At 38.9% G+C, this 14,857-nt stretch overlaps 1 protein-coding gene across 3 annotated transcripts in view; it reads left to right on the top strand.

Moving 5' to 3' along the window:
* The window catches only part of LOC148019960 (putative phospholipid-transporting ATPase 9), a 98,710-nt gene extending 92,111 nt beyond the window's left edge, over nucleotides 1–6,599 (top strand). For all 3 annotated transcript variants that reach the window (XM_087700179.1, XM_087700180.1, XM_087700181.1), the window contains 4 exons: nucleotides 4,633–4,758; nucleotides 4,987–5,085; nucleotides 5,175–5,366; nucleotides 5,450–6,599. In XM_087700179.1, coding sequence (XP_087556305.1) covers nucleotides 4,633–4,758; nucleotides 4,987–5,085; nucleotides 5,175–5,366; nucleotides 5,450–6,109 — 1,077 coding nt within the window. In that variant the 3' untranslated portion in view covers nucleotides 6,110–6,599. The remainder of the gene's footprint in view (nucleotides 1–4,632; nucleotides 4,759–4,986; nucleotides 5,086–5,174; nucleotides 5,367–5,449) is intronic.
* Nucleotides 6,600–14,857: the final 8,258 nt, after the last annotated feature.

Below are 14,857 nucleotides of genomic sequence, written 5' to 3'. Positions count from 1 at the left end.
TGATTTTGATCATCCTTGACAGGATTGGAATCTTGCAGGTTGGCTGAGTTTGGAGGGTGCTTTGTTTAACCAGATATATCACCTCATGATTAGAGATCACCATTGGTTAGTGACCAAAGCCAATGCTGTTTGGGGACTATATAAAAGGAAGGCATGGTGGAAATTGATTGCTGTGGAAGGGTGTCTCAATAGGACTTCATTCGAATGTAAAGTTTTTCCTTGAAAAATGTTGATAGGTGGCTTGCCCCTCACCTTAGCTCTTCTCAGGCATTGTATTTCAAATGGCGAGTGGTTCTTTAGTACTATGAGTGTGGAATCTTCCTGCCATAGATTTATTTTGTGTCCATCAGCTAGAAGGAACAGGTCTGTCCAGTTTGACATTTGAAGAGCTATAGTGGGACCTTTGCTGCACCCATCTAATTGGCTTTTTAGCAAGGTAAAATATGTGGCTCCCACGCAACCATATATGAAGGCCGTGTTTCATTCTCGTAGGTTCTGGGGCCATTGGCACAATTGGGTCACTCAGAATGCTTCATCTTCAATTTCACCTTGAGGATTCAAAGTGTGTTGCTAAGCTCAAGGGCATTCTCCATTGGCAATTGGATCTTATTCAGCATGTTGGCCTTCTTCCTATAAAGCATTTAGTTTCTTGGTATACATAAGTTTCTTCTACTACTCTATTGCGACTCTTGTATTTCTCTTGTGATTAATATAATTACTTATTACTAGAGAGAGAGAGAGAGAGAGAGAGAGAGAGAGAGAGAGAGAGAGAGAGAGGCCAAAATGGCCTATGAGACTGTCAGTTACAATCATTTATAAAATTATATAATTGTTTGGGAAATAAACAATACGTGAAAATAAATCTAAATGTTGATAGTAAAAAACCTAGTTGGTACTATCATGAGTGATGGAGGTATCCAACTATCTAGACACTACATAAAGATTAGAGATACATAAAGTGGACCTAGGAAGACCTTAAGGGTACATATAATCTCAAGAAATCCCTCATTGGTTGCTATTGCATAGCATCAATCTCATTCCATGCAAAAAAGGATTTTGGGGTTCTAGCTCTAGCGCACGCAACAGTTTGGTATATCCTCCCTTATATGTATTGTCAATGCATCAGACATATCGAGGTTGCGACTTAGGTATGTTGCAAGATTTGACATGTAATTTTTGACTTGACTCCTTTGGTAGTGAGAGTGGGCATTGCACTTTGAACATGTTGTTGGGATGAGTGCGCAATGGAATGCGAGATAGAAATGGAGCAGGAGCAGTGTTGAGAGTGAGAGTGAGAGTATCCCTTCTGGACCTTCCAAGATCCACCACCAAAGGTAATAAAATATCCTCTTGTATCAAGCTGCCCAACTAATAGTAGACTTTTCTTTATGCTAGGTACATATATGATATCCTGTAAAATGAGGTCTTAGCCATGTATCTACACCCTCTATCTCACATACATAGTTGTTGCTTGAGTAAACCTTGCCTAGGCAACGTGCAATTTATTCAGATAATGACTCCAAAGAGGGAGTAACATGAAAAGAGGCACTGCTGTCCACTATCCATGATTGGGACATCCCATCATGAGCTGAGAGTAAGGCACCGATCACCTCCCTTTTGGTGATGTGCATATCACTTACTGCTGCCATAACATCTACATCATTGCATGAGATTGCAACAACTATCTCTCCTGTGTCAGAGAGCTCTTCAATGACCACACTAGATGCAACATTTGCCTTTGCAACTTCTTTTGAGGGAGAGCTGTCATCAACTTTCTTGTCATCCTTTTTTTTCTTTCCTTCTTGTTTCTTTCTTTCTTGCTCTTTCTTGTAGTACCGACAATCGGTCTTTTTATGCCCTTTACGCCCACATTGATAGCAAGTAACATCTTGCTGTTTGCCCTTGCTTTTACTCCTGCTTTTGCCTGTATTTCTTGCATTACCCCTTTTTTCTGACCTGCCTCTAAGATGATAGGCTGAACCATTGCTTTTTCCATTGGACTTTCTTTTGATCTCCTCATTGAGAATAGAGCCCCTAACACTATCAAAGGTTAAAGGAGGGTTTTTGCTTGGTGAAACAAGCAAAGACTTCCAACTATTAGGCAAAGTTTATGATTGAAGGGCTGCAAACGAGAGTTTTGCAACTCACTCAAAATTCCTGTGAAATCACTCAAATGCTCAGATGGTGGCTTAGACTCATCCAACTTCATGTTTACAAGCTTGCGCATGAGATGCACTTGATTCATTGGAGTTGTGTTTTCATAAGTGTCCATTAACTTTTTCCATATGGCATAAGCCATATCAAGATGCTTAATGTCTGTAAGTACATCATCAGACATAGCCATTTTAATGTATGCAATGGCCTTCTTATTGAGTGTAACCCAATCCTCATTTGTCATAGCTGCAGGCTTGGCTTCCAAAAGAGGAAGAAGAGGAGAGTTACTTTTGGCCACACACAAGAATGAGCTTCTCATTCACTTTTCAACTTTATATACAAAACCCTAAATCCCTTTTGGGCGGTCATCCCATTTTCCCCTTTTTTACATGGCTAGCCGTAGCCTAGGCCCTTTTCCCCATTGTCCTTCTATCTTCCTAGCTTCCTTTCCACCGCCCGTCTACATTTACAAATTGCACGGGTGAGAGCCGGGCGCTCCTTGAATTAAACCATGATGCGCTTGCGCTCTTTTACAATAGTTGGACTTGCGCATCATCACAATCCTTGAAAAACAAAATGCCTTGCATCTTGTCCTTTTACAGATCAAAGCCAGTGCCATCAAACTTCTTGATTTCAAGAAGGGATTTAGTGTCACTATCGCTAGAAGCATTAGTGGCCATTGTTCAGCAAAGTGCCAAGTACCAATGCTGTGTTTTATGGCAGTAAATAACAGGCTGAATATTCAGCTAATTTCAGCCCAAAGTTTGAGGAAATAAGAGCAAGATTTGATCCAAATACATGTACAGCAGTAGGAAGAATGACTTTCATCAATATAACTGAGATTTCAGCATACATTCCATGTATACACTGTTGCAAGGTTACTCCCACTTCAGCAATATCACCAAAAATACATTTGCAACAATCCTAGATCTGCAAATGATCATCGAGACTGTTGCACCATGAATATTCATCAATACATTAACTCAATAGGAGCTTTCTAACATGTGTACTGCATACGTATGTGCCCAAAAGCACTTTTGATACACAAAAAATACCAAAATTCTTTGTAATTTCTTCAAAATCTCAGAACTGGGAGATAACAAACTCAAATTTCACTGTTTACAACACCAAGATTGCTTTAGCAATGTCCCCAATGTGCATTCCACACATTAGTTTTGCCAAAATTCACAAATTTCAGCAAGAGCCCCAAATTTTGCTGACCAATCTGCCCCAATTGTATTAATATATGTTCTTGAGAGCATAAAACAGGCAAATATAGCAAAATTTTGCAAAAGCCCCGAATTTTTGGGTCCATATGTGCACCAATGTCAGTAAACTAGTCTCAGCTAAGCAAAATTTCACTGATACATGAAAAGCCCCAAAAATTTCAAGGCCAATGTGTACAAGTTCTGCAATTTTCGGGTCCAATGTAACTGTTATGCATGAATAGCATAAAATCTGTGAAAACCCCTAAATTTTTGGGCACAAATATGCACAAATGTGAGAACTGTGCTTGCATGCACAAACCCTCATCAGTGAGCAGGGGGCTTGCTTGCAGAAATTGAAAAAAAAATCTGACAAAAGAAAAGACTGCCCGAAATGTGATGAAAGGCAGCCGTTGGCCTGCTGTGAGCAGTCATTGCTGTCGCATGGTCTCTTCCAGGCTGTTGCTTGCCTACGATTGATTGCCGCTGGCCTGAAAAGTTGTCGCTTGCACAACCTGACTTGTTGCCTGGTCCATGTGGTCAAAATTGACCTATCGCCTGCTGTCACCTGGTTTGCCTGGTCAAAACTGACTTGTCGATTGCCTCGCTTGGTACACACGTCTGAAAGATGACAACCTGACCTGTGCGAGCAGAAAGTGAGCCTGACACACTGTTGGTAGATTGTCGCCTGCCTCAAGAAGCGCACACCCCTTGCCGCAGCTCTGATACCAATTTGTTGGCATGAGTGCACAATGAAATGCAAGATAGATATGGAGCAGGAGCAGTGTTGAGAGAGAGAGTGAGAGAATCCCAACATGAGTGTATCACAAAGAATCAAATGTATTTATATGTTAGGGTACAAATAAAGGTGTGTTCACACCCGTATAAGTTTATACACACGAAGATTAAGGGACTTTACACCCAACACATCTGAAAGCTCCTAATTTTTGGTCTCCTCGGCATTTAGCAATTGCAATGCATAAATGACTGCCTCTGTGTGTGGCTTTTTGTCATGAACATGTCATGAAGTATTTTATATGCAGTAATGTGGAGGGTAAGCTAGCCATTGGCTAGTATAATCACAAGGCTTGTAACTTTAAACTTGCACAACTTTTGTCGTATATATTTTCATCCATATGGGCCCTACACCATCAGTACATTGACTTATAGCATGGATTAGAAAAGCACTGGTGTTAGTTATATGGCCTCATATATGTTGCATATCTTGATGGCAATTGTCTCTTTTTAATCCCTAATAGAGAGATTAATGCAGATAACTCAATTGGTCAAGAAAACGACTGGCTCTATCACATTAGGTATTGGAGATGGAGCAAATGATGTTGGGATGATTCAAGAGGCACATGTTGGTGTTGGAATCAGTGGACGCGAGGGCATGCAGGTATACCACTGTAGTTTATTCGTCTCATGTTTTGCAAGCTTTTTAAAACTAACCTATTTTCTATCACGTTAGATTTAAGTTAGCGGTGTACATAATGTTGGTTTTATTTTGACTCTAAAATAAGGTTCCTTAGTTCGAAACAGTTCTTTTAGCAGGTTAACTGAAGTTGCAGTGGAATAGTTTGCTCACCTCCATCAAAGAATATAACGTCTTTATAAAAATTTGCAGGCTACAATGGCAAGCGATTTTTCCATTGCTCAGTTTCGCTTCCTGGAGCGCTTGCTTCTTGTTCATGGCAGCTGGTGCTACAAGCGACTGGCACACATGGTACAACCAGGCTGCTAAGGCTATTTAGTTGTCCTAGTTGAATTTATTGTTGTTCTCCACAATGTACTTATTGCTTGCTTTTGCTTCAGATCTGTTACTTCTTCTACAAAAACATACATTTTGGCTTCACTATCTTTTATTATGAGGCGTATGCAGCCTTCTCAGGAGAGGCAGCCTATGATGATTGGTACCTGTCCTTATTCAACGTGTTCTTCACATCACTTCCAGTGATTGCTTATGGTATTTTTGAACAGGATGTTTCTGCAGAAATGAAGCTCGAAGTAAGTGGTTGTGTGGGAATTTTGATGGTTCATTCTTGTGGAAGTACTTGATGCTTATAGTAATTATGGCTTTTGTGCTGCAGTTCCCACACCTTTATCAGCAAGGTATACAGAACCTGCATTTTAGTTGGGCTAGAGTACTTGGATGGATAGCAAATGCTGTCACGAGCTCTCTTATTGTTTTTTTCTTCACAATAAATATAATCAAGAAGGAAGCATTTCGTAAAGGCGGCCAAGTCTCTGGTTTGGAGGTCTTAGGAACAACTTTATACACGTGTGTCGTGTGGACTGTGAACTGCCAACTTGTTCTTTTCACAAAGTATTTCACATGGATACAGCATCTATGTATTTGGGGTAGCATTGCTCTGTGGTTCATATTTGTGATTATATATGGCTACCTACCCCCACTTATTTCCACAATGGCTTACAGAGTTTTCATTGAAGCATGTGCACCCTCACCGATGTACTGGCTCATCATTCTTTTGGTCACAATGGCAGCCCTTGTTCCTTCTCTTGTGTATAAGTCCTTTCAAAATACTTTTTACCCTACAGATGACCAGATAATTCAGGAAATTCATTATCTTAGGAAAGATAAAGACCAGCATTGGCTGCACAAGGTTATGGAAAATCCAACAATTAAAGTGCTTGTTGGTGAATCTGTGAGAAAGCTTCATGCGAAGGCATTGACTTCTAAGGAGCCAAGCCAGGAGACAGGATCCAGTGGCAAGGTGACCACTGTATGACACTGGTAACCGGGACTCCTAATCTCATCATTGGAGAATGGCTTGTGTGAAATATTTGCTGAAAATGCTTTATGTGTAGTATACTGGATGCTGCAGAAAGGCATGAGGCCATTGAAGGCGGGTATATGAGCATTTTGATGATATGGCCCAGATAATGAACAACATATGAGTGCTCAGACATCTCTTTTTGATCATCCAAGTAGTCTTGTGCGTCATGGTGGACTCCATTCTGAGCTGCTAGTTTTTAAAAGATGAAAAGCTTCAACTTCTGGGTGGCTGAGCTGAGGCTTATGAAGAGCCTCAAGGCCTGGCTTCAGGCAATTCTTTTCTTAGTTAGTGCGGTAAGTCATTCTTTATCAGAAGTTGCCCAAGTGATTCTTTTTGGCAGTTCAACAGCTGACGTCTTATGATTGGATTTTTTGAAAAGCTATGCAAACTGTCATTGTAAGTCCTTTTTGAAATTATTTAATGTGCCATATAAATTTGTTGACTGTCATATTTGAAGTTTGCCTTGGTTTTTCTTACTTTAATATCATGATACTAGAAATGGTGGCACAATGCATCTATCCTTGGCAGACGTGCTGTGATACAGTGAGCCAAATAAGTGCTTTGATAGAATAGCATGAAAGGGTTATCCTGTAGCAAGCTTCAAGGGACAATGGGCTACTGCATGTATTAATTGCATAAATAATATTGTCTAATTGCTGATAAGCAATCGTCCAGTGATTGCCATGAGTGTGTATGGATGCTGACATTGTTGTGGACTGTTCTGCTATGTCCATCATAATGCATAGTCGTTGCACATGGTAGGCTCAAAAATTTTAGTTAGGTTTTGATTCCAAGCATGTGTATTGAATAAGGGAGGTGGTAGCTTGATGGTGTCAGTGACTGCAGTAGTACCTGATTAATCCATAGGTTCTTATTCTATGTGACCAAGCAAGGTTCAACTGTTGATTTCCCCATAACATGTTGGTCTTTGAATAGCAAAGCAACTAACTGGGACAACGTAGGGCTTCAATATTTTTCAGATGAAATTTTGTAAGGTGTTGTGAAACTTAATGCATATTAATGCATGGAGATACTAGTTTTCTGTACAGTATTGCCATTGAACAAGTTCTCTTCTGCATAGTATTGCTATTCGAAGTCTAAAGTGGTTGTCCTTGAGAACTGATTTGAAATTGAAATCTTGAAATTGAACAATGGGCTTCAAATGAACAATGAGATCAATCACGATCTTTGTATCAGTTTCAAGTTGACAAGTTTATACCAAATGTTATTTCATCTCTCTTTTCCCCATAAAGGGTAATTGTATTAATTACTGGGAATTTACCGTACAAGAGTCACAAGTGAACTATATGTATGGCAAAAGAAACTGGAGAAAACCACAGCAGGCTAAAAAGTGATTATATCCTCGGAAATGAGGTCTGCATACTAACTACATGGTGCTAATTTGTCAGTGTAGAAAGCCTCCCAAGTGGCCAATGTGATTGTGCACTCTCGAATGGGAATAAAAAATGAACGTGTTCTTGATAGTTCAATTATGGCAGTAGTGCTAAAAGTGCAAACAGTGAAAAACAATCATCACATATTGTTGCACAAAGTCTTATCGGTTTGGGCTGTGCAAAAACCCAAACCTCTTGGATGCAGACATATTGACATGACACTTAACTTTGGAAACCCAAACCTCTTGGATGCAGACATATTGACATGACACTTAACTTTGGACAAAGAGATCATATCATTCTTGCCATTGGGGGTCTAGAAAGAGCAGTAGCAAGAGGGAGTCCATCCATTACTAAGACGGAGTCTGTCCATCAACATTCTCCAAACAATTACTTTGCATTTGGAGGGTGTTTTTTAAAGCCAACCCACCATCACCATGGATTTAGACATTTAAAATCTCTCACACACGCACACACGCACACACACACACGTGCAAGCTAATCTTTTCATGTCTGGTTGAAACAGTCATTAGTTCAGTCCTATCTATTTGTGTTTTGAATATTTTGATAATCTAAGTCATGTAGACATTTAAAAACAAGTTTTGATATGTACTAATGTTTGTATCACAAAGGAATGACAAGGGTCTTTTAAGGTATGAGCTTGTGGGAAGCTTTGGGAAGGGGTCAATCAACTCCTTGAATTGTGAGCTTTCGGGAGTTTTGGGAATTTCTAAATGTGGTAAAGAGAATCCAATATTCTACCTTGAGAGAGCACGTGGCATGATTATGTCTGGTGCGAGTTAATCTACCATGATCGAGTGTTCCATTATAGAATTTCCCTAAGCTTACTCATAGCAAGTTTGGTGAGGTTAGTTGCAAACACAGAGGTGATACACCATGCAATTAGTATACCATTGTGATGTGCTAATATTACATAAAGATAGAATTGTAGATGAGTAATGTGATGGAACCTGTAAGATTTATATTCACAATTAAAGGAATACTTAAACAAATCATCGACAAACGTAAACACCACCATGTGAGTACGGAGACGAAACACCTTGCCTTTTTTGGCTTGGATAAAACACACATAACAATGCATGTAATAGCTATTTTTGGTGCAACTTCTTTTTCAACATAAATTCAATGCATAGTAAAGAGCATAATTTTCTCAATTAACATTACTTATACCCACATTGAGCCACAGGGTTGTGGTATAGTTGTTTGAGTGGGTTGCATTACTCTAGTGCATGAGTTCGAATCTTGTCTCTCTCTTCTTGGTAGCATAATCATTTTGCATTTCGTAGTCTTAACTGAGCCATAGCATCATTACAAGCAATAATCATTGGTCACATAGAAGTAATATTATAAACCTTTAAGCTTTATGTTGGCCTTTGAACAATGAGTATATTTTATCTATACTATTCGTCAAATGGCAAGGCCTACCCCTAGAAGAAGCTTCTTAGTGCCCTGTCACTATAGTGGAAGAGTTTTCTCACTTACGAGAGGCCCAATGGGTTGAAGGCTAGATGTATATGCCCTATTCTGGCCCCATACTATATGCAAACTGCACACTATTTTAGATCAATTTTACACTTGCATTAATTATAGCCACATGCTTTATACATTGATTGAAATTGCTCATCATAGGCTTCATTTTCACATATGGTATGGCCCATTTGGAGCAGCCTATCAAAAGTTATGGTAGATTTACCTCAACAGGTGTGGTGGACAACATGTTATCCATAGTCTTCATCCCTCAGTTAAATTGAATTGGTTGCATTGTTCTCTTGTGCCCATTCCCACGGCATGCATGTCAGTTATACATAGCCTTATGCTCTAATTCTTCTTGGATACAAGCCCCTTATCCATCAAAAGGTGTAAGAGACCTAGTTTAGAGATCCAAGTATAATCAAGAATAGACTCTTCACCATCTCCTTCAGCTTCCATGGCTTTCTCCCCTTCTTTTTCTCCTTTCTTATCTTTCTCTCTCCTTTCCTAGTGTCTCTCTTTTTTTTCTCATTCTCTGTCCTCTCTTCCTCTCTTCTTTACTTAAACATACACATGTGCACAAAAGTATACACATGTACTAAGTGGTAGGATTGCACTACCTCATGACGTGTATATGCTAAATTCATGGCGCATGCCAATCGGCATGCCTCCCCTACCATGCACACGAGAGAGAGAGAGAGAGAGAGAGAGAGAGAGAGAGAGAGAGAGAGAGATTACCTGGAGAAAAATAGTACAATAAAGCCCTATGAGTCCCACTAGCTCTGCTTTTATATATTTTGAAGCTTGTTAGGCTTTTTGTTGGGCGCGGGGTGCTTACTAGGCTATCTCATATTCCCAATGAGCCCATCAAGAGAATTAAGAGACAACCATGGTTTTGGATGATTTTCACGTTATCTTTTACCTACTCAAGAGTGATAAAAAATCAATGTACCTTGTTATAGTATATTTGAAGTAATCATATAAATATTCAATCCCCAAGCTTAGGTGTGGGATTAATAGCATGCTCCATCAAGCTAGTATAAATTCAGCACCATGGAAGCCAAGATATACCACAATTTAGGATGAAGGTTACTTCTTCATCCTCCTTCTTGTGCCTTGTTTCTCCTCATCATCTTCTTGAGGGTGAGGATCTCCATTGAGGAGCTCCACATACTTGCCTAGGTCTACTCTACCTACATCATGATGAGCTACCTCAAAATTCTCAAAAAATCAAAACTTACAAATTATTTTTTGGAGGAAGCTCATGGCTCTTTTTTGTATTTGATTATGTAGTGAGTTAGGAGCAAAAGAGCTAGTGTTTGAGTTGTGGTTAAATGCATGATAATAATGATCACGTTTTTCCCTATAATTGTATAGGTAATTCAATACATGATAAGCATAGGATGATTATTCAAGTATTTTTAATAAAGTAAGCCTAGACATTTGTCTACTTAACAACTTGCCGTCCATCCACAATAATTGGATTTATATTAGAGAGAGAGAGAGAGAGAGAGAGAGAGAGAGAGAGAGAGAGAGAGAGAGAGAGAGAGAGAGAGAGAGAGAGAGAGAGAGAGAGAGAGAGAGGGAGTGTGTGTGTGTGTGTGTGTGTACACGAGAAGTTTTTATGGGTGCTTTGCAAACCTTATTCTTCACACATAAAAATGCACACGTCATTGTTTCATAATATATAGAGGACTGCATTTATGGTTAAGGATTTTACAAATGGTGCCATTTAATTCTATTTTCTCCACAATATTGTACTAATTAATAACAAATTTTTATAATTATGATCACTGATGGTACTTCATTCAATTAAATGTCTATATGTGTTCATTACATAAAAATTATTTTCATCATAATTTTTTTTCACTCGAAACTGTTAATAAAGCATGCAAATTTTGGAGAGGCAATAAGAGCATGAGAGTGATAGCAATGGCTAGCATTGGTGCATTGGAGAATCCTACTGCTCATTGCATGATGTATTTGGCCAATGAGGTTGGTGCCCCCACTGCCAAAGTGGTGTTTTGATGCCATAGAGAGGTGCCCAAGGTATGGCCAATCATGATAATGATGCTTCTAATGCTGGAGGGATGTGGATGCAAGAAGTGCCCTCTAGGCATGCGGGAAACCCTAGAATGTTATTATGATTACTGTTATATGAATGAAAGAGAGGGGCAGAGATCAATGTCTATCTACCATAGGGTGTAGATGATGCCATGATTTGCAAATCAATTGTATTAATTACGTAACACATGAGCATTTAGGATTAGAAACATGCTTGCCATGCGGAGCATGGCTTAATGCACGAACTGCACTCCATTCTTGTAGTGCCATGCTTTGCATAGCCCAAGTGTGGAGTGCTTAATTGTTGTTTTGCAATTAGTTTTCATGGTCTTAATTCATACCGAACCTTGAGCATGTACTTTCCATTTTTGTGAGTAACATGTGCTTATATTAGGATGACAAAATATTTTTACCATGGAAGCAATAATTGCTTTTACATGTGTAGTTCTAATTTGGTTGATGTCGTTACACATACAAGTCTTATTAGGACGGTTTGTGGTACCTTTACAATGGTTGCTACTCCTACATATAGAGGTCTAATTTGTTTTATGTCTCTACCTATACAAGTCTTAGTTTGTCTTCTCATTTCTTTTCTCTTTCATATCTTGGAAGGATCATGGCCCTTGTTCACATAAGTTCTTGTGCTCAATATAGTTTCCCCTCTCTTAATGTGGTAGGACCATAAGAATTACTAAATGGCCATTCATGTGCAAGTTTGTGCTCACACTTTTGCAAATGTTGGAGCTTTCTAGCTCACTTTGAACTTCATTTTGACCATGTTTCAAAGACATGAAAATAAAATTGGCATGTATCCATAAAAAAATTGAGTATAACATTATGATATTTAGAAGAACATATAAATATCTAGACTACAAGATGATACTTGATCGATGGTGAATGAGAATGATCAATATATCTTCTTTCCATTAGTGTTTCAATATAAGGTTGAGGTACGAACAATTGATGAAACACAAGTTGTCGTAGTTGCTAAACTAATTGGCACCCCTTCTAATGATCACTGTCGGGAAGTGATGGCTCCACCATCTTTGCCTTACTTGGCTCCATCATCTTGCCTTACTTGACTCCATGATCGACTTTATGCTACTCGACTTCATCTTTAAGCGCTTGTCCAATATACAGATCCATGACTCCAATTCATCGTGTTTGCCATGGCTATCAAAGTAATAGATGACCAAAAAAGACAAAGAAGAAAAGTTGTTTTGATTAAGGCTTGAGCAATGAGAGCTTAGAAGGGAGAACATCTTCAAAGTATTAGTCAAACCTTTTTATTATTGGCCTAATGGCTCATAGAAATAGCAATAGTATACATACTTGGTAGAGGGCGAGTCTACATTGGGAGCGTCCACGACTTGTATGCTCCTTCATCTACCATCTCACGCTCATCCATGGCTAGGTGCACTTCTTATTTTCCATCTCACATTAGAGTAAGGGTGAGTGAGATCAAGTGAGAGCAACAGAGCAAAGGTGAGGCGAGGGAGAGAGCAAGGGAAAGTGAATTTTTAGTAGAAAGCCTAACCCAAGAATATCCTAACCATTTTTTTAAAAAATAACCTTCCACGTGCATAACCACTGGAAATAGATTATGTTTTACCACAGAATTGTGTGTCAAGTATGGGATTTATCCATTTAACAATCTTCCAAGTGTATAACCACTGGAAATAGATTATCTTTTACCAAAGAATTACGTGTCAAGTGTTGGAATTATCATTTCCATATTTAGCCTTTTTTTCTCATTTTCATTTACCCTTCTTTCCATGTATTGAGTGTGATGATACCTAGTTCCTCAACAAAGTTATTTTGCTGATAAAACTAAGCATTTTTAAGGATACCCTTGTTAAGTTAGTGTGATGAAAAGTATTTTTAGATCCCTCTTCAATTGAAACGCTCTCTGTGCCATCATTTTTGGTGCACCACCACTTGCTATATTTTGAAAGATCTTGATAGCTAGTTGCTTACTTTGCTCGAGACCTTCTCTTTGATAGAGCATAATCTTACTTACGTCACATGCATTACATGTTCCCATTAAGCATTTATGGAAATAGAAACTATGATAAGAAGGAATAGGGCAGAGGATAGACTTCCAAAGTGAAGTGATGCTATTACTTGTGTTCTTGGATATAAGACATCTAGTGCTAACAGCTCCATTATAATAGATAGATAAAAAGTAGTTGCATGTGCAACACGAACCTCAAAGATGAAAACTTTGAGTCCTTATGTGACTTACAACTTATTTAAGGGAAACCATATGTGCATGCACCAAGACAAGTAGGGATCACTAAATTTTTGGATAAAAAATAAGTATTTACAAGTTGCTTACTATTGATTAGTGGTGACAAACCTTTTGTCAATGGTAGCAAATCTCTTGGAAGGGATACACGCACCACCTTGAAGTGGTAGAGGACAACATGGAAGGTTGTAAACCACTTAGGAACAATGGTGCATTGGTTTGGTTGCCAATGGTAGAACTTCACTTGTAACTAGTAGGGGACCACTTTCAAATGGTGCCACACCACATGTAAGTGGCAAAGTCACTTACAACATGGGCATAAATTATAAGTGGTAGAAAAACACTTGAAATAATGACCTTTCTTTTTTAAGTAATAGGAGACCACTTGAAAGTCGTATGCACAATATTTAAGTGGTGGGGAACCACTTATAAGGCAAAGCATACCACTTGAGAATGACAGCTCACCACCTAGAAGTGGTATTTCTCCAATTGTTAGTTGTATGGGAACACTTGGGAGCTATACTACACCACGTATAAACAGGAGGGGACCAGTTCCAAGTGGTAGCACACCATTTGTGTCCTAGTTGCAATTGTTAGGAGACTAGTTGGAAGTGGTAGGGGACCACTTGGAACTGCTATGGACGGCTTGTAAATTTTAGAGAAGCAATTGTAAGTAGTAGGAGATCACTTTCAAATGGTGGTGCAATGCATGTAAGTGATAAAGACATTTGCATTGTGGGCATAAAGCTTTTGTAAGTGGTAGCAGGGCACTTGAAAAGATAATCTTTCTTCTATAAGTAATAGTAGACCATTTGAAGGCTGTATGCCTCAATTTAAAGTAGTTGAGGACCAGTTGTAAGGTGAAGCAGACCACTTACAAATGTTAGCTCCCACTTAAAAGTGGACTTGGAAGCTTAGCACACCACTTATAAGTAATAGAAGACTAGTTGTAAGTTTTAGCATGCTACTTGCAAGTGGTAAAGGACCACTTAAGTGATAGAGGAACACCTATAAGTGGTCTTGGACAGCTTGCAAAGTTTAGAAGAGTAGATGTAAGTGGTGGTGGACCACTTTCACATGATTTTTTGAGAAAATATTTTCAAGTGGTATATTGCTTGTAGTGGCATTGGACCTTAGTATAAGAGATATTAGACCACTTGACATTATTTTGTAGCACTTTTATGTGATAATGGACCATTTGTAGGGAGTGCCACATCACTTATGAATGTTAGTGCCTCAATTTTAAGGGACAATGTTCGAGTTTTAAGGGATAACTTACAAGTGGTAATGGACCACACATAAGTGGCTAGGGCCACTTGCACAATGTAGCACATATTTTCAAATGGGATACATTTAACTTGTAAGTGGTAGTGCACTATTGTGAAGCACTTGTAAATGATTATAAGTGAAGCACAAAATCCATGATGGGTAGTGTAGCACTTAGAAGTAGCAAAGCATCACTTGTAATTCATCACGGGCCTTTTGTTAGTGGAGTAGTATTGT

The sequence above is a fragment of the Lygodium microphyllum genome, chromosome 19 (assembly GCF_053477565.2).
Source record: "Lygodium microphyllum isolate KBCC chromosome 19, Lygodium_microphyllum_v1.1.10, whole genome shotgun sequence".
Lineage (NCBI taxonomy): Eukaryota > Viridiplantae > Streptophyta > Polypodiopsida > Schizaeales > Lygodiaceae > Lygodium > Lygodium microphyllum.
Note: the sequence above shows the minus strand (reverse complement) of the source record. Positions and strands in the feature narration are given on the sequence as shown.